The 20131-nt window shown below is 38.9% G+C and overlaps 1 protein-coding gene across 1 annotated transcript in view; it reads right to left on the bottom strand.

The window, feature by feature from the left end:
* RNF24 (ring finger protein 24) overlaps nucleotides 1-20131 on the bottom strand; it is a 109483-nt gene that overhangs the window by 12145 nt on the left and 77207 nt on the right. Inside the window, exons 3-4 of the mRNA XM_070381282.1 lie at nucleotides 16084-16126; nucleotides 13912-13953 (exon numbers count right to left, since the gene is read on the bottom strand). Of these exons, the coding sequence (XP_070237383.1) occupies nucleotides 13912-13953; nucleotides 16084-16126 (85 nt within the window). The remainder of the gene's footprint in view (nucleotides 1-13911; nucleotides 13954-16083; nucleotides 16127-20131) is intronic.

The raw sequence follows: 20131 nt of genomic DNA, 5'->3' as shown, positions 1-20131 counted from the left end.
GCCAAAATAGGATCCTAAAAAAAAAAAAAAAAAAAATAGGATCCTAAGTTTCTTAAAATGTATGTATTATATATACTGTGTGTGTATATATATATATACACACACACAAAAAGCTTTCTTACTATACTAGATATTAAGAAAGAACAGAGGAGAAATTGGAAAACATAAACTAAATGAAATGGCAATACTGAATATGAAATAGAGAAATGAAACAAACTAGATAAAAGTAAAAGATCATCATATAATCCAGTTGTTTTTAAAGATAGCTATTCACTGGAGTCACATCCAGAGCTTTGGAGAAAAAAACAATACCTGGGTATTTGTATTTTTCAAAAAATTCCAAGTAATATGCATCTGGATTTTAAAAAGTGATTACAGGTTTTTCTATTATATGGTAATTTTGGTGATACAGAGTTCTATTATTTATTTTGACCAATCATGATTTAATGGTACTAAGTGAACAACAGTTACATAATCACAACAGTAAAAGATGTTTATTAGTTTTCACAATCAATATCCAAACAAAAATAAAAGATAATTACAGTTGCAGGCCATAATGGAAACATGACTAACCTAACAATATAAAATAATTACATACAATTTAGGGGATTAAGTAGAGTGATGTGGAAACTGGAAGTGCTTATGACATGCATATGTTTTAATCCATCCAGCAAGTCTATGTTCTGTGGTTGGCACATTTAATCCATTTACAGTTAAGGTCATTATCAACATGTATGATCCTATTACCATTTTCTTAACTGTTTTGTTTTTTGTAGGTCTTTTCCTTTTCTTGTGTTTCTTGCCTAGAGAAGTTCCTTTAGCATTAGTTGAAAAGCTGGTTTGATGGTGCTGAGTTCTCTCAACTTTCACTTGTCTGTTAAGCTTCTGATTTCTCCATCAAATCTGAATGAGTCTTCTTGGTTGTAGGCTCCTCCCTCTCATCACTTTAAACACACTGTGCCCTTCCCTTCTGGCACAGAGTTTCTGTTGAGAAACCAGCTGATAGCCTCATGTGAGTTCTCTTGTATGCTATTTGTTGTTTTTCCCTTGTTGCTTTTAATATTTTGTCTTTAATTTTTGTCAGTTTGATTACTGTGTGTCTCAGTGTGTTCCTCCTTGGGTTTATCCTTCCTGGGACTCTCTGTGCTTCCTGCACTTGGTTGACTATTTCCTTTTCCATGTTAGGGAAGTTTTCAGCTATTAGCTCTTCAAATATTTTCTTGAGTCTTCTCTGTCTTCTCCTTCTGGGACTTCTATAATGCTAACACTGGTGCATTTAATGTTGTCCCAGAGGTCTCTTAGGCTGTCTTCATTTTTTTTTCTCTATGTTCTGCTTTGTGGCTGTGATTTCCACCATTCAGTCTTCCAGGTCACTTATCCATTCTTCTGCTCAGTTATTCTGTTGATCCTTCTAGTGTATTGTTCATCTCTGTTTATTCTGTAGTTCTTGTAGGTCTTTGGTAAACATTTCTTGGATCTTTTCCATTCTTTTTCTGAGACTGTGGATTGTCTAACTATCATTCTGAATTCTTTTTCTAGAAGATTGCCTACCTCCATTTCATTTAGTTGTTTTTTTCTGGGCTTTTATCTTGTCCCTTCATCTGGGACATAATCTCTGCCTTTTCATTTTGATTAACTTTCTGTGATGTGGTTTTCGTTTTGGTGGCTATGGGATTGTAGTCTTTCCTTATTCTGTCTGTCATCTGGTGGATGAGGTTAAGAGGCTTGTATAGGCTTCCTGATGGGAGGGAGGAGAGGTGGGAAAAACTGGGTCTTGTTCTGGTGGGCAGGGCTGTGCTCAGTAAAACTTTAATCTGATTGTCTGCTGATGGGTGAGGCTGCACTCCCTCCCTGGCAGTTTTTTGGACTGAGGTGACCCAGTCCTGGAGTCTATAAGCTAGGGTTAATGGTGAACTCCAAGAGGGCTCATGTGCCAAGGGGCACCTCCTTGGACTGCAGCTGCCAGTGCCCCCATCCCTGCAGTGAGCCATGGCCAACCCACAGGACATCCTCCAGCACTAAGCAGGTAGTCTTCTGTGAGGTGACCGTTCCTTTCCCCTGGGTCTTGGCACACACAAGATTTTGTTTGTACCCTTCAAGAGTGGAGTCTCTGTTTCCCCCAGTTTTGTGGAAGTTCTATAGTCAAATTCCACTGGCCTTCAAGGTCAGTTTCTATGAGGATTCCTAGTCCCTTTGCCAGATACCCAGGCTGGGAAGCCTGGCATGGGTCTCAGAACCTTTGTAACAGTAGGAGAACTTCTTTGGTATTACTGTCCTCCAGTTTGTGAGTCACTCACCCCACGAGTATGGGATTTGATTTTATGGTGACTGCAGCTCTCCTTACCATCTTGTTGCAGCTTCTCCTTTGTCTTTGGACATGGGGTATCTATTTTTGGTGGGTTCCTGCATCCTCCTGTAGATGGCTGTTCAACAGCTAGTTGTGATTCTGCTCTTGCAGGAGGAGATGAGCACATGTCCTTCTGCTCCACCACCTTGAACCAATCTACAGCACCATTTGTTGAATAGATGGTTCTTTTCCTATTGAATGTCTTGGCATCCTTGTTGAAAATCAATTGACCATAAATGTATTGGTTTATTTCTGAACTCTCAATTCTATTCCATTGATTTTTATGTCTATCCATGTGCTTGTATCACACTGTCTTAAATACTGTAGCTTTGTGGTAAGTTCTGATATTGGGAAGTGTGAATCCTCCAGTTCTCTTCCTTTTTGAGATTGTATTTGGCCATTTGGGACTGTTATAGTTCCATGTGAATTTTAAGTTCTGCTTGTTTATTTCTATAAAAAAAGGGCAGCTGTAGTTTTGATAGGAGTTGTGCTGATTTTGTAAATATTTTGGGGGAATACTGCTGTATTTAATAATAGTAAGGACTTCCCTGGTGATCCAGTGGTTAAGAATCCACTTGCCAATGGACACAGGTTTGATCCCTGGTCTGAGAAGACTCCACATACCACAGGGCAACTAAGCCTGTGCACCACAATTTGAGCACCCTGGAGCCCGTGCTCTGCCACAAGGGAATCCATTGCAATTAGATGCCTGTGCACTGTAACCAGAGAGTAGCCACAGCTAGAGAAAACCTGCAGCAGACATCAAGCACAGAAAAAAACAAACAAACCCAAAACAGTAGGTCTTCCAAATCATGAATACAGGATGTCTTTCCATTCATTTATGTCTTCTTTAATGTCTTTCAGTGATGTTTTATAGTTTTCAGTGTACAAGTCTGAGCATCTTTCTTTTGTCAAATTTATTCCCAGGAATCTTACCCTTTTTGGTGCCATTGTAATTGGAATTGTTTTCTTCATTTCATTCAGATTGTTCATTGCCACTACAAAGCTGATCTTGTATATTGATCTTTATTCTGAAAAATTTCTGAACTCATTTATCTCTTGATTTTTGGTGGATTCTTTTGGGGTTCCTGTGGCTACAAAATCATATCTACAAATACAGTTTTACTTCTTAGTTTGCAATCTGGATGCCTTTTACTACTTTTTCCTGCTCAACTGCTCTGGCTTGACCCCTCCAGTACAATGTTAAATAAAAGCAATTAGAGTAGGCATCCTTGTCTAATTTCCTCTTAGGAAGAAAAGCTTCTAGTCTTTCAATAAGTATGATGTTAGTTGTGGGTTTTTCATAGAAACCTTGATCAAGTTGCAGAAGTTCCCTTCTGCTTCTAGTTTATTGAGTATTTTTATCATAAAAGAATGTTGAATTTTGTCAAATGCTTTTTCTACATCTATTCAGGTGGTCATGTGTTCTCCCTACCCCTTTATTCTATCAACTGGGTGTATTACATTGACTGATTTTCCTTTGTTCAACCAACTCTGTATTCCTGGGACAAATTATAATCCTTTTTATATGCTGCTGATTTTGGTTTGCTAGTGTTTGTTGAAGATTTTTACAACTATATTGATAAGTGATATTGATTTGGAGTTTTTTCTTTTTTATGATATCACTGACTGGTCCGGATATCAAGATGATACTGGCCTTACAGAATGAGACAGGAAATGACTCTTCATTTTTCAAAGTCAAAGAATAGATCCTATCAGCCCTGTTAGAAACTGGGCTAGGACATACATTTACTGATTGGTCACTGCATAGATACTTGAGGCCATTTGTTTTGCATGATAAAAGGCAGAAAGGTCCTTAACACATTGTTGACTAGAGATATATTAATTCATCGTTTGTTACCTGAACATTATTGACCAGAGACGTATTAATATATTTTTTGAGAGTGATACAATTAACATTACCATGTGAAGTTGTTAAGAGTTTAAAATTGATCAAGGCGTCATTATACAACTTATGATTGTCATGATCATTCACATTTTGTTCTGTTGGATTTTTCTTCCAACTTTGTGTATGTTATAAATGCAAGTTTATTACTGTAAAATTTTCAAAAATGACACATTGTGAAATTTTGAGTAAATAAGAATTTTCCGGTAAATTTTATGCAGATACTTTCTCTCTTGTCTGTGCAACATATATACTAGTGCATCAGAAGATGATTTTTCAGAATACACTTCTAATTCAGATATGAATATTCAGTTCAGTTCAGTTCAGTCACTCAGTTGTGTCCGACTCTTTGCGACCCCATGAATCGCAGCACGCCAGGCCTCCCTGTCCATCACCAACTCCTGGAGTTCACTCAAACTCACGTCCATTGAGTCGGTGATGCCATCCAGCCATCTCATTCTCTGTCGTTCCCTTCTCCTCCTGCCCCCAATCCCTTCCAGCATCAGAGTCTTTTCCAATGAGTCAACTCTTCGCATGAGGTGGCCAAAGTACTAGAGTTTCAGCTTCAGCATCAGTCCTTCCAAAGAACACCCAGGACCGATCTCCTTTAGAATGGACTGGTTGGATCTCCTTGCAGTCCAAAGGACTCTCAAGGGTCTTCTCCAGCACCACAGTTCAAAAGCATCAGTTCTTCGGTGCTCAGCTTTTTCACAGTCCAACTCTCACATCCATACAGGACCACTGGAAAAACCATAGCCTTGACTAGATGGACCTTTGTTGGCAAAGTAATGTCTCTGCTTTTCAATATGCTATCTAGGTTGGTCATAACTTTCCTTCCAAGAAGTAAGCGTCTTTTAATTTCATGGCTGCAGTCACTATCTGCAGTGATTTTGGAGCCCCAAAAAATAAAGTCTGATACTGTTTCCCCATCTATTTCCCATGAAGTGATGGGACCAGATGCCATATCTTTGTTTTCTGAATGTTGAGTTTTAAGCCAACTTTTTCACTCTCCTCTTTCACTTTCATCAAGAGGCTTTTTAGTTCCTCTTCACTTTCTGCCATAAGGGTGGTGTCATCTGCATATCTGAGGTTATTGATATTTCTCCCAGCAATCTTGATTCCAGCTTGTGCTTCTTCCAGCCCAGCGTTTCTCATGATGTACTCTGCATAGAAGTTAAATAAGCAGGGTGACAATATACACCCTTGATGTACTCCTTTTCCTATTTGGAACTAGTCTGTTGTTCCATGTCCAGTTATAACTGTTGCTTCCTGACCTGCATAGAGGTTTCTCAAGAGGCAGGTCACGTGGTCTGATATCCCCATCTCTTTCAGAATTTTCCACAGTTTATTGTGATCCACACAGTCAAAGGCTTTGGCATAGTCAATAAAGCAGAAATAGATGCTTTTCTGGAACTCTCTTGCTTTTTCCATGATCCAGCGGATGTTGGCAATTTGATCTCTGGTTCCTCTGCCTTTTCTAAAACCAGCTTGAACGTTCACGTATTGCTAAAGCCTGGCTTGGAGAATTTTAAGCATTACTTTACTAGCGTGTGAGATGAGTGCAGTTGTGCGGTAGTTTGAGCATTCTTTGGCATTGCCTTTCTTTGGGATTGGAATGAAAACTGACACTTTCCAGTCCTGTGGCCACTGCTGAGTTTTCCACATTTGCTGGCATACTGAGTGCAGCACTTTCACAGCATCATCTTTCAGGATTTGAAATAGCTCAACTGGAATGCCATCACCTCCACTAGCTTTGTTCGTAGTGATGCTTTCTAAGGCCCACTTGACTTCACATTCCAGGATGTCTGGCTATAGGTGAGTGATCTCACCATCGTGATTATCTTGGTCATGAAGATCTTTTTTGTATAGTTCTTCTGTGTATTCTTGCCACCTCTTCTTAATATCTTCTGCTTCTCTTAGGTCCCTACCATTTCTGTCTTTTATTGAGCACATCTTTGCATGAAATGTTCCCTTGGTATCTCTAATTTTCTTGAAGAGATGTCTAGTCTTTCCCATTCTGTTGTTTTCCTCTATTTCTTTGCATTCATCACTGAGGAAGGCTTTCTTATCTCTCCTTGCTATTCTTTGGAACTCTGCATTCAGATGCTTATATCTTTCCTTTTCTCCTTTGCTTTTCGCTTCTCTTATTAGACCAACAAAAATGACAAAAGACCTTAGTGATTGATTCTGATAAGGAAAGTGAAAATGAAGCCCGTGGTGCTGGAGAAGACTTCACAGGTGTGTCAGGTGTAACTATTGAATTTAATAACCTGCAAAGTGTTAGTGAGGTAACAGAACTGATTTTTGGCCAGCGAAAATACAAATCACCAGCCACAGGCATTAGTTTCGGCAAAAATCCGCTAGTCAATAGCAAGTTAACTGACAGCTCTTCAGAGAATAGAAGGGAGCTGGCATTTCAGAGTAATTTTTGCAGCTTGGGGAACAGCAGAAGCTTCACGTTTGTGGGTACAACAGGGGCATCATAACGTGAAGGCTCCAGACTAAAAAAGATAAAGGGCCATCTATTTTTCTCCACACTCAGAAGTTGGAGGATATGTCCATTCTCCTCAACTTTTTTAAACCTCAACTGCTATAAAAGCAAAACAAGGAATAACACTTACCCTAACTAACCTTCAGAGAAGGCAATGGCACCCCACTCCAGTACTCTTGCCTGGAAAATTCCATGGACAGAGGATCCTGGTGGGCTATAGTCCATGAGGTCGCTAAGAGTCGGACACGACTGAGCGACTTCCCTTTCACTTTTCACTCTCATGCATTGGAGAAGGAAATGGCAACCCACTCCAGTGTTCTTGCCTGGAGAATCCCAGGGACAGGGGAGCCTGGTAGGAGGCCGTCTATGGGGTCGCAGAGAGTTGGACACGACTGAAGCGACTTAGCAGCAGCAGCTACCTAACCTAATTTTTTTATAGTGTGAGTTCCCTTGCTCCTGAGATAAATTATATGAAGAAACAGACATCTTGGTAATCTTACCACCTGGAATACATGATTCCATTTTTTTTTTAACTTTGACATTATACCCATAAATAAAACAAACTTGAAGGGAAAATGGCTTTTAGGGACCATAGCACACTGGGAAGAAGACTAATTTTCTAGTACTCACAGAGTATATGATCCCTAAAATGCCCAAGAAGGAAGGATTTGACATTTCCCAACGGGCTGACACAACCTGTAAATGTACCTCAAATGTGAGCTAGGGATGGAGAATCACATGGGGAAGACAACATCATGCAATGCAAATGACCCACAGCTGATGTCATTTAGCCAAAATGGTTTTCTTTTAAATAGACAATCATTCTTTGATGGTGGTAGTGGACAATAATTATTACACTTTTCCTTGAATAGTTACAAGGATAATCATATATTTGCAAAGGCAGCATTCCCAATTCAGAGGTGTCATTTAATGTTGGAATCTTTGAAAGCTATGAAAGCAACCTAAACATGGCTGTGCTGCTCAGAAGAGATCTGACTTTCTTGCTCCAGACTGAAGTACAATGGGCAGTCCCTGCCATGGCCTTCATGTATTCGTGTGCTCAGCCCATTACTGTCCTAGCCTCATTGGCTTATGACTTTCTCTCCCTCTTTGAGGGAAGGGAGGGACTATACTCTGCTCACTCAGTCTCTAGGGTCCTAAATATTGTCAGTTCCCTATACATGCTTTGGGCTTTTTTTTTTTAAAACAATTTTTTACAATGTAAACTTGGGACAAACCTCAGTTGGGTTCTAAGTACTTATAATTTAAAAATAAATTTCAGTAATGTGATTTATAAGAAGATTGATCAGTAATCTCAGAAAGATGAGTGGGTTTAAAATCTCCTCCCACATAAGAAAGGGATGTGGTAAAACTTGTAGCAACAGAGTCACCTCCTCACTGGACCAAAGGGAAAGGAGTGGGCTTGTAGGGAAGTGAGAAGGAAAAGATATTCTTAAAAAAATTTTTTTTATTTCATTTATTTTTGGCTGTGCTGGATCTTTGTTGCTGCCCAGGGGCTTTCTCTAGTTGCAGTGAGAGGGCTACTCTAGTTGTGGTGTGCAGACTTGTCATTGCCGTGGCTTCTCTTGTTGTAGACCATGGGCTCTAGGCGCTCTGGGTTCAGCAGTTGTGGCACTTGGGCTCAGTAGTGGTGCTGCATGGGCTGAGTTGCCCTGTGGCATGTGGGATCTTCTTGGACCAGGGATCAAACTGTGTCCCCTGCATTGACAGCAGATTCTTTTCTTTTTAATTAAAAAATATTTATTTTATTATTTGGCTGTACCAGGTCTTAACTGTGACCTGTGGGATCTAGTTCCCTCAAGAGGGACTGAACCCCCTGCATTGGGAGCATGGAGTCTTAGCCACTGGACCACCATGGAAGTCCCTAAAATATTTTTTAATGTTAACTTTTTAAATTGAAATATAGTTGATTTGCAGTGTTTCAGGTATACAGCAAAGTGATTCAATTTTTTATATATATGTGTATGTATATGTATATAGATGTTAAAGGTGGCGCCAGTGGTAAAGAACTCGGCTGGCAGGCAGATTCTTAACCATTGGACCACCAGGGAAGTCTGGAAAAGATGTTTTTAACTTCATTTTACACAAGGGGCGACTTCAAGGGGTTACCTTCCTAGAGTCTCTTCCTGTGGAAACTAGGGTAGAGCAAGGCCATAGCGTGTTTGCCACATGACTCCTCATTCACTCTCTGCCTGACCCAGGAGTTTTCCTGGTCCTTGTGCAGCTAGGATCCTAGCTGCTGAGATGCAGGAAGGAGCAGATTCTCCTTTCCTTTCTGCAGTATCACCCTAACAGAAAAGGCGATGGACCCAAACGTGCTCAAATTTGGAAGCTACGTGGATGTCTGTATCACTGTATTGTACTGTGTAGATACAGGCCTAACGTTCTGATTGGCTCACGTGGCCACAGAAGGTGGATGAGGCTTGCTCTGGGAGAGTGGCAGGATAGAAAGAGTACAATACAGAAAAAATATTTTAAGAAATAATAGCTAAAAAGCTTGGTGAAAGACAAATCTACATATTTATGAAGCTGAGTAAACTCCAAACAGGAAAAATCCTAAGAAATCCATGCTGAGACAAATCATAATCAAAATGCTGAAAACAAAAGGCAAAGAAAAAAATCTTGAAAGTAGCCAGAGAAAAAGGACACATTATTGACAGGAGATCAATGATTTGAATGACGACGTTTTTCTCATCAGACACCACAGAGTTCAGAAGGAAGCAGCACAACATTTTAAAAGCGCTGAAGGAAAAGAAACGTCAACCTAGGGATAAAGATGAAATAAAGACATTCTCAGCTGAAAGCAAAGTAACAGAATTCATAGCCAGCAGATCTACTCTAAAAGAATTGCTAAACGAGATTCATCAGATAGAAGGAAAATTACATAAGAAGGAAACTTGGAACAACAAACTATTTTTCCCCTCCAGAATTCTTTAAAATATATCTAATGGTTGAAAGTAAAAAATACAACACTGTCTGATGGAATTTTCAATGTATATAGATGCTATATACTTACTATATATATAGGGGTGAAAGTAAAGGGATCTATATGGTGGGAAGGTTTCTACATTCCAACTGAAGTGCTAAAAAATTGATTCTAGGCATTTATTTTGTAATCCCTAAGCAACCACTAAAAAATTATACAAAAAGATAAAATCATAATATGATTTTATGAATGTTTAAATGACCCAAAAGAAGGTAGGAAAGGGAAACAAAGGAATAAATAAGAGAGGGAAAAGCAGATGATAAATAAGAGTTGACCTAAGTCCAAACATAGCAATAATTGCATTAAACATAAATAGTCTAAGCACATCAATTACAAGACAGATTGGCAGGGTGGACTAAAAAACATAACTATATGCTGTTTATAAAAACACTACTTCAAATATAAATAGACATAATGTGTTTACAGATTAGATGACTCAACATGGTAAAGATGCCAATTTCCCCCTAACTGATTTACATATTTAATGCAAATAATAATAAAAAAGCAGGATGTTTGTGTCTCTCTGTGTGTGTAGTTATAGACAAGTTGCTACTACAGTTTACATGAAAGAGCAAAGGAACTAGACCAGCTAAAACAGTTTTGGAAAAAAAACTAAAGTTGGAGGAATCATACACCTGATTTTAAGACTTGCTATAAAGGTACAATAATCAAAACTGTGGTACTGGTGAAGGAAACAGGCACAAAAATAAATAGAACAGAATCCAGAAATAGACTCATAAAAATATGGCCCTTTGATTTTTGATAAAGGTGCAAAAAAGATTTAATGGAGAAAGCAACCACTCACCATAACCAGAGCTGGGGATACTGTGGTGAACAAATCAAAGACTAAATGCAAATGACAAGGCTCTCGGGCTTTTCTTAAAACAAAACAAAACTCAGATCTGGCGATAGCTGGCCTCTATTCCCCTGGAGCTGAGTGCTGACGATTTCTTTAACACAAGACCTTGCCTGCCCAAGGTTCGTCTAGTCAAGGCTATGGTTTTTCCTGTAGTCATGTATGGATGTGAGAGTTGGACTGTGAAGAAGGCTGAGCGCCGAAGAATTGATGCTTTTGAACTGTGGTGTTGGAGAAGACTCTTGAGAGTCCCTTGGACTGCAAGGAGATCCAACCAGTCCATTCTGAAGGAGATCAGCCCTGGGATTTCTTTGGAAGGAATGATGCTAAAGCTGAAACTCCAGTACTTTGGCCACTTCATGCAAAGAGTTGACTCATTGGAAAAGACTCTGATGCTGGGGGGGATTGGGGGCAGGAGGAGAAGGGGACGACAGAGGATGAGATGGCTGGATGGCATCACTGACTCGATGGACGTGAGTCTGAGTGAACTCCGGGAGTTGGTGATGGACAGGGAGGCCTGGAGTGCTGCGATTCATGGGGTCGCAAAGAGTCGGACACGACTGAGCGACTGATCTGATCTCATCTGATCTGATGCCTGCCCCAGTGTGTCACAGCTTCCAGGGCACCTTTCTGTTTCTCTTGATACCAAGATTCCATTAGATGCAATTTATTATCCCACTTACATGACTGTCCTATTGTTTTCTCTCAGAAATCTGTTTCTCTGGATCTATGTCTCTATTAAAAGATGGAGGAAGAAAAGGTAAACAAGGAAGACTATGGGTTTTAAAAGAAGGTATTTTTTGTTTACAGAAGGGCAATATATTCTTATGATTTTAATATGTACACATCATCTCCTTAGTTTCACATGTTGAGTGTTGCTCGACTCCTAGACTGGTAGAACAATGTAAACAAAAAGTGATATAAATAATTGTAGCTGTAGAGTGGTCTAAGAAGTTGGAAGGGTGGGTGGTGTTTGGGCAGCTGAGTCTGCAAGGTCCCAGGAACGTTCCATTAGGGGAGCAAAAGCCAAGAAGAAGCAATTGTGCAATAGTGGAGCCCTGAAGAGCTTCTCACTGTTACTTCAGATAACACAAGGCACCCTTCTGTACACTCTTGTGTGATTCTCATTTATAGTCTTCTGTAATAGATGGTTAATGTCTTAAAAGCAGAGATTAGTTATGTTTCTTTGTGTCTCCATGGTTTATTACAATGTCTGATATGTTTTATCTATTCAGTAACTTTTAAAATTACAGTTGACCCTGGAACATAACGCAGGGGGCTATGGGTGCTGACCCTCCATGCAGTTGAAAAATCCATGTATAATTTCTAGTCAGCCCTCTGTATCCATGGTTCCTTTGTATCTTTAGTTCCTCTGTATCCACAGATTCAAACAACACAAAGAAGTCTGACAGAAAATAGTTTCCACACAAAGAAATGCATCCAAAAAGAACCAAATGAACTGTGAAAAATATATGATCGGCCTCTGAAAACAGTTGTACAGCCAGGTTAGGTTTTCTTAGTTACAGTGAAACTGGAATTGATAGGTGCAGCTGGGATAACAATTCTGACACAAAATAATATACCACAATGTACTTTTTCAGGATAAAGATGCTAAACTAATGGGTCAAACCAATAAGGAAGACTTCTATTCCTGACAAACATGGTTATTCAATATTGTTAATGTGTGTTAGAATTTGATCTTTTCAATTATGGTCATCAAAATGACCCCAAACAGAAGAGGATCACTTTCTATTACTGTTTTGGGAAAAATTTTAAAGTCAAATAGTAACTGATGCTTGAGTTTAATCCATGATTAGGTCTGAAATGCTGTACAAATTCTGTATCAGCTGAGCTACCAGGGAAGCCCAAAGGGCGTGTTGCCTCCTGGATGGGGAACCCTGGTCTCCCGCATGACAGGCGGGGATACTCACCACTATGCAATGAGGATGGTGTAACCATATCAACTCTTTGATAAAATATATGCAGAAAGAGCAAAGAAGCAGTGTGTGTGTGTGTGTGTTGCTCAGTTGTGTCCAACTCTTTGCGACCCCATGGACTGTAGCCTGCCAGGCTCCTCTGTCCATGGAATTCTCCAGGCAAGAATACTGGAATGGGTTGCCATTCCCTTTTCCAGATAATCTTTCTGGCCCAGGAATTGAACCCAGGTCTCTTGCATTGCAGGCAGATTCCTTTTTACCATCTGAGCCAACAGGGAAGCCCCCAAAACCAGCAGAGACTTCAAAGTGTTCAACAATAACACAAATCATTATTTTTATTATTATTCAAATACTTTTACAAATTAACTCTCTTTGAAGGGATTGGCAATGTAGCTTCACCATAGTTAGGTTATATAAAATATAGGTATTATAATGTGAAGCTTTTCAAGTCCTTACTTTAAATACCAATTAAAAAACTCAGTAAGGGTGGAAGAGATAGGGCTCTAAAAATAAAAATTCTGAACATTTATAATCAGAGGCAACACAGGAATAAAATAAACAAGAATTATTATAGATTATTTGTCTTAAGGTGTACAGCAGGACACACACACACTTTTGTATTTAATTTAGATAGCATAACAACATAGTGAATATTCCAACCCCACAACTTCATCACTAAGTAACAACTGCAAGAGTTCTTATTTCTCCTTGTATGTTCTGCCCCATTCCATCTTTCCATCTCACCTCCCCAAATCCCCACTGTCATGAAGCAATCACTGCCTTTTTTGTGGCATTGGTAAGAAAAAACTTCTGGGAACATTTTTAAGAGTGAAATTAATGCAAATTCACCTTGAGTAGAAAAACTTGTTTAGATTTGTCTCCTACTCACATAGTATGGACAGTAAGCAGCATCTCTGCTGCTATGATATCTTATGTTGGCAACAATCCCATTAAAAATGAGTTATTTTACTCTCTTGTAAGTCTTTACAAAATGGATTTTTATGTGACCTCACCCTCAAATATTCTATTAAGCTGATCAAAATAAGCCTAATTTTTTTTTTCAGCTTCTGAAAATAAAGACATTTAAGCATATGAGAATATACTCAGTGGTGGTGTGTGTGCTCAGTCATGTCTGACTCTTTGCAACGCCATGGACTGTAGCCCACCAGGCTCCTCAGTCCATGGAATTTTCCAGGTAAGAATACTGGAGTGGGTTGCTGTTTCCTACTCCAGGTGATCTTCTGACCTAGGGATCAAACATGAGTCTTCCATGTCTCCTGTATTAGCAGGCGGATTCTTTACCACTGAGCCACCTGGGAAGCCCCCAAATAATCAAGAACAGATTAAAATACTTATAGGCAACTTACCTCATGCAAATTCAGTTCTTTTACTTTTTCTTTTAATATAACCTGTAAGACAAAAACGTATGCTTTTATGCCCATTTATATCTGTAATTTGAAATATGTCTCATTTTACTCACAAATACTTTTTCTTTTATATTCTTGTATATATAGCTCATATCACCTCATATTCAGTATTGGGGAGAATTTCTTTTACAGTTTGAGACAGAACATTTCAGCAATATTCTTTTAACTTGAGCAATGGAGCAATATTCTTAAAAGCAATTTTAAAATCTCTTTGAGAACAGACTAAATTCTGGGAGACAACATTAATACACAGCAATCTGGAGTAATTGCTAATATGGGGGGAAAGTAAATGAGACTGCTTGCCTCAAGATTTGGTAAAACACAGTTTTGACTCATGGGACTGACTGGTAATTTATAAAAGAATGAAAGGTAAGGTCAACCTTAATTTTTGAAGCTTTGCTTATTATTATACATGACTATCCTCAGAAAACTTTAGCTCTATCTAGAGTTATATAAATGGGCTTGAAATTCATCCAGGTGCTGTCCCTAACCTAACTTTATGGAGACTGCATGCATGTGTGCTCAATTGTGTCCAACTCTTTGCCACCCCATGGACAGCAGCCCAACAGGTTCCTCTGTCCATGGGATTCTCCCCTAAGAATACTAGAGTGAGTTGCCATTTCCTCCTCCAGGGCATCTTCCCAACCCAGGGATCAAACCCATGTCTCCTTTGTCTCCTGCATTGGCAGGTAGATTCTTTACCACTGAGTCACCTGGGAAGCCCAAAGGAAACCATAAACAAAATGAAAAGATCATCTACAGACTGGAGAAAATATGTGTCACAATTGACATTTCAGTCACAAATGATGTGACTGCAAAGGGCTTAATTTCCAAAATACACAAACAACTCCTACAACTCAGTAACAAAAAACAACCCAATTGAAAAATGGGGAGAAGACCTAAATAGACATTTCTCCAAAGAAGACATACAGATGGCCAACAGTCATGTGAAAAGATGCTCAACATTACTAATTATCAGAGAAATGCAAATCAAAACCGCAGTGAGTGCCACCTCACACCAGTCAGAAAGGCCAGCATTAAGAATCTACAAATAACAAATGCTGGAGAGGGTGTGGAAAAAAAGGGAATTCTCCTGTGCTGTTGGTGGGAACGTAAGTTGGTGCAGCCACTAACTATGGAAAACAGTATAAAGGTTTCTCAAAAAACAATTTGAGACAAAATTGAGACAAACAGATTCATTCCATTAGAAAACTAAGACATTTATCTCTGTAAATGAATCCCACGGGACCCATGGAGAAGAGTGGGGTTACCTATGAATATCAGTGTGGACATCCAAGGAACTCACCAATGAGCTCAGATTTCAAAGCAACACAGACAAAAGATGGACAAAAAGATATGTAATTCTAAAATGATGACATGGTTCTGTAACATCAGTAGCAGCAAGATTAAAGACCCAAAAAAACTGAAGTTTGTGCCCCCACTTCTTTCCCCCTCCCAAACTACTAAGGATGACAAAAATAATTTCAAAAGAAAATTAAGGAACACCTAGGCCCTTAATTTTGGTGTCAGTGGTAAAATATTAATGGATGACACATGGAAGAAAAAAAAATTTTACAGGCCTTCAAGAAAAGCTAAATTTATTACCTTAAAGAGCAAATCAGCAAAGGGACAGTACTAAGGGCAAGGAATTAACAACAATGACAGAAGTATCTGGACTTCTCAGTGGTATGATGTGAACTAATATTTAAAGTAAAAAGGGAGGAGATGAGATCAGTATAATACACCTGGTTACCTCCAAGGAACGAGTATGTATTTTACCAAGGAGGAAGGTAAAAAATTCATTTACTGGACCTCTGAACTCCATTAGAATAATAGTAACTTTAGGATTTTAAGCTACAGCATTTCCCTTTAGCAAAATGTTCTCCAGAGTTCCCTGTTAAATTGTATTATTTTATCATTTGAACTTTCTATAACTTCAAGTAATACTTAAGAATACTTAAAGTGAAGTGTATTGTACTGCAAACTGACAAGCAAAATGCTAAAATGAACACAAGAAAATCCAGTCTCAGTTCAAAATATGTGTGGAAATCTGAGCCCTCATTATTTGGTGAAAAACAAGATGAAAGCCAGTCTTAAGTAAATCTCTCTCACCTGTTTGTAGGCATAAAATTCTTTGTGTGCTTGATGTCTTAGCCTAAAAGACAGAAATGAGCAATGCAATATTGAGATTTCCATATAAGACTTTGAAAAAAATTTTAAACTTCCTGTTTTTGGTATTAATTTGTATCATTTATGGTTTAAAATCTAGAATCTTTATTCTAGAATACACTCAAATGACATACCCACTACTATGTTATGAGAAAGTGACCAGTGAACCATAGAACATTATCCAAACATATAAGATCAAGTGCAATCTCATTAAAACAAAATCTAAAATATTTTAATGAAGTGTCAATTCTTTTCCTATTTATAATATTTATCACATTTTTCTTAATTAAAAATTGAAGTATAATATACATCTAACAATGAACAAAAGCCTCAAAAATACACATATTAAAAAATAATTATACACACTAGTTTAACTATCACCCAGATCAGTGCATAGAACATTTCCAACATCCCTTAAATGATTCTTCCCAATCAACATTCACCCCTAAAACTCCTAATTTTTATCATTGTAGATTAACTATGATTGTTTTTGACCTTCACATAAATGGATCATTTGGTGTATACTCTTCTGTGTTGACTTCTGTCAGTCAACAGTTACTTGAGAAATGCATCCATGTTGCTGCAGTAATTGTTATTTTTGACTGACATAGTGTTCCATTTTATGAATAAATATGAAACTATCCATTTCACTGTTGGCAAATATTTAGGTTACTTTCAGTTTGGGGCTATTACAAATAAAGCTGCTATACAAATTCTTCTGCATGTCTTTTGGTGGACACACAGACTCATTTCTGTTGAGTATATACCTAGGAGTAGAACTGCTGCTCCAAAGTGCTTGTACAAGTTTTACGCCTGTGGATAGGTAGTATACATGAAAGTTCTAGTTGTTCCACATCTTTGCCACAGCTTGGTAAGGTCAGTTTAAAACTTTTTGGCCAATCTGGTGAGTGTTCAGTGGTATCTCATTTTGGTTTTCTTTTTCTTAAGTTTTTTTTTTGATGTGGACTTTTTTTTTAAAAAGTCTTAATTGAATTTGTTAGAATACTGCTTCTGTTTTATGTTTTGGTGTTTTGGCTACAAGGCATGTGGGATCTTAGCTCCCTGACCAGGGACTGAACTCACATCCCCTGCATTAGAGAGTGAAGTCCTAACCACTGGCCTGCCAGAGAAGTACCCTCTCATTTTGGTTTTAATTTTGCATTTCCCAAATGATGTTTAGAACCCTTTCATATGCCTGTTGCCTGATTGGATACTTCTTTTTGAGGCAGGGCAGTGAAGCAGAAAAGGATAGCTTTATTAAAGTTTTGTCAGGCAAAGGGAGACAGGACAGGTTTCTGCCTCGAAAAACTATGTGTCTCAACCCCAGGGAACTTGATGAGGGTTTTTATAAGGGCTCAAAGGTGGTATCTGACAAGATTAGGGTGTAAGCAGGGCTTGCACTCCTTTAATCTCAATAATCCTGCAATGCAGGAGACCTGGGTTTGATTTCTGAGTTGGGAAGATCTGCTGGAGAAGGGATAGGCTACCCACTCTAATATTCTTGGGCTTTCCTGGTGGCTCAGCTGGTAAAGAATCCACCTGCAACGTGGGAGACCTGGGTTCTATCCCTGGGTTGGGAAGATCCCCTGGAGAAGGGAATGGCTACCCACTCCAGTATTCTGGCCTGAAGAATTCCATGGACAGTATAGTCCATGGGGTCACAGAGTCAGACACGAGAGACTTTCACTTAATCTCATCTCAGGTGACAGGTCTCCTAATCTTGATGGGCTTCTCTGGTCCCTCTAATCTTGCCTCACTGGTTTCTTGGCTGCTGCTCCTTCTTTGATTAGCAACTGTTTTAATCCACCCTTTGAAACTCAGGGAAGGTAATGGGAGACTGAAGTCTTGCCTACAAGAAACGGGAGACAGGGAGGGGACATATGTATACCTATGGCTGATTCATGTTGATGTTTGACAGACAACAAAATTCTGTAAAGCAGTTATCCTTCAACCAAAAAATAAATAAATTAAAAAAAAAGAAATGGGAGACAGAAAGGCCTCCATCCTTGGGCACCCCAAAGGGCCCTGCCTGGTTTCAAGATCACACCTGATCTCTGGATGTAATGAAGCTCTGCTTCATTACAATAAGACTTTAAAGTCTCATTGCAGAAAGATTTAGTGAGAGAAAGTAATCGGTAAGAAGTGGGTTTATTTAGAGAGAAACACTCCACAGACAGAGTGTGGGCCAACTCAGAAGGTGAGAGCTGCCTGGATATATTCTTTTATGAAATGCCTATTCAAATATTTTGTCCATTTAAGAAAATGAGTTGACTGTCTTTTCCTTATTGATTTATAGAAGTTCTTTAAATATTTTAGATGCAAGTCCTTTGTTGGGTACTGCAATTATTTTCTCCTACTCTATGGCTTTTTTCATTCTCTTAATGTTATCTTTTGATGAACAACAGCTTTTAATTTAATAAGCCCAGTTGGGTTTCCCAGGTGGCTCAGTGGTAAAGAATCTGCCTGCTGATGGAGGAGACTCAGGTTCAACTTCTGAGTCAGGAAGATCCCCTGGAGGAGGAAATAGCAACCCACTCCAGTATTATTGCCTGGATAATCCCATGGACAGAGGAGCCTGGCAGGCTGCAGTCCATGGGGTCACAAAGAGTTGGACAATGACTGAGCACACATGCACCAGTTTATCACCTCTTTCCAATAACATCAGTTCTTTTTGTGTGCAGTTAAAGAAATCTTTGTCAACCTCCAGATCATGAAGATAATCTCGTGCGTGTACTGTGAAAATAATTTATTTTACCTATCACATTTAGGTTTATGATCCATCTGAAATTTGTATGTATGACATGAGGTAGAGGTCAAGATTCTTTTTACCTACATGCAGATTTTCATTTGACTCATTTATTGAAAAGATCCTTCCCCACCGTGTTGCCATGATATATCTGCTGTTTAAGTCAGACCAGTATGTGGTTCTGTTTCTAGAGTTTCTGTTCTCTCCCATTGGTTTATTTGTCAGTTCTTGTGTACTAGATTGAACAGAGCCCCCTCAAAGTTAATATAAAATTGCTACTTCAGAATGTAACCTTAATTGAAAATATAATTTTTGCAGACTATGTATTAGTTAAAATGAGGTCATATTACGATGAAGGTGGACCATAAATCCAATAAGACTGTTGTTCTTAGAGGAAGATGAGAGGACATACACAGGGAAGAAGGCCAGGTGAAGACAAAGGCAGAAACTGAAGTGAGGCACCTACCAGTCAAAAAACATCAAGGATTGCTGATAACCACCAGGAACTAGGAAGAGGCAAGGAAAGATCCTCCCCACATAGCCTTCAGAGGTAGCATGGCCCTGCCAGCACCTTAATTTTGAACTCCTAGCCTTTAGAACTGCAAGAGATTAATACATTTCTATTGTTTTAAGCCATCTAGCTTGTGGTTCTTTGTTACAGAAACCCTCGGAAACTAATGCGCCTTGTGTCAATACCATGCTGGTTTTTTTTTTTTTTTAAATAATCTTGGACTTACAGGAAAGCTGCAAAAAATATCAGAGTTCACAGATACTTCTCTCCCTAGTTTTCCAATATTCACATCTTACACAACCGTAGTACAATGATCAAAAGCAGGAAATTAACACTGATATTTTGACATTAATACTCATATAGTATTAACCAAGGAGAAGGCAATGGCACCCTACTCCAGTACTCTTGCCTGGAAAATCCCATGGATGGAGGAGCCTGGTGGGCTGCAGTCGGACATGACTGAGCAACTTCACTTTCACTTTTCACTTGCATGCATTGCAGAAGGAAATGGCAACCCACTCCAGTGTTCTTGCCTGGAGAATCCCAGGGACGGGGAGCCTGGTGGGCTGCCATCTATGGGATTGCACAGAGTTGGACACGACTGAAGCGACTTAGCAGCAGCAGTAGCAATATTAACCAAACAGATTTATTTGAATTTCACCAGTTTTTTCATTAATATTTTTTTTCTTATTTTTAATATTTATTTCTTATTTTTTTCTTATCTTGTGATCCAA

The sequence above is a fragment of the Bos mutus genome, chromosome 13 (genome assembly GCF_027580195.1).
Source record: "Bos mutus isolate GX-2022 chromosome 13, NWIPB_WYAK_1.1, whole genome shotgun sequence".
NCBI classification, from domain to species: domain Eukaryota; kingdom Metazoa; phylum Chordata; class Mammalia; order Artiodactyla; family Bovidae; genus Bos; species Bos mutus.
The sequence above is the reverse complement of the archived record's forward strand: the minus strand, read 5'-3'. Positions and strand labels throughout refer to the sequence as shown.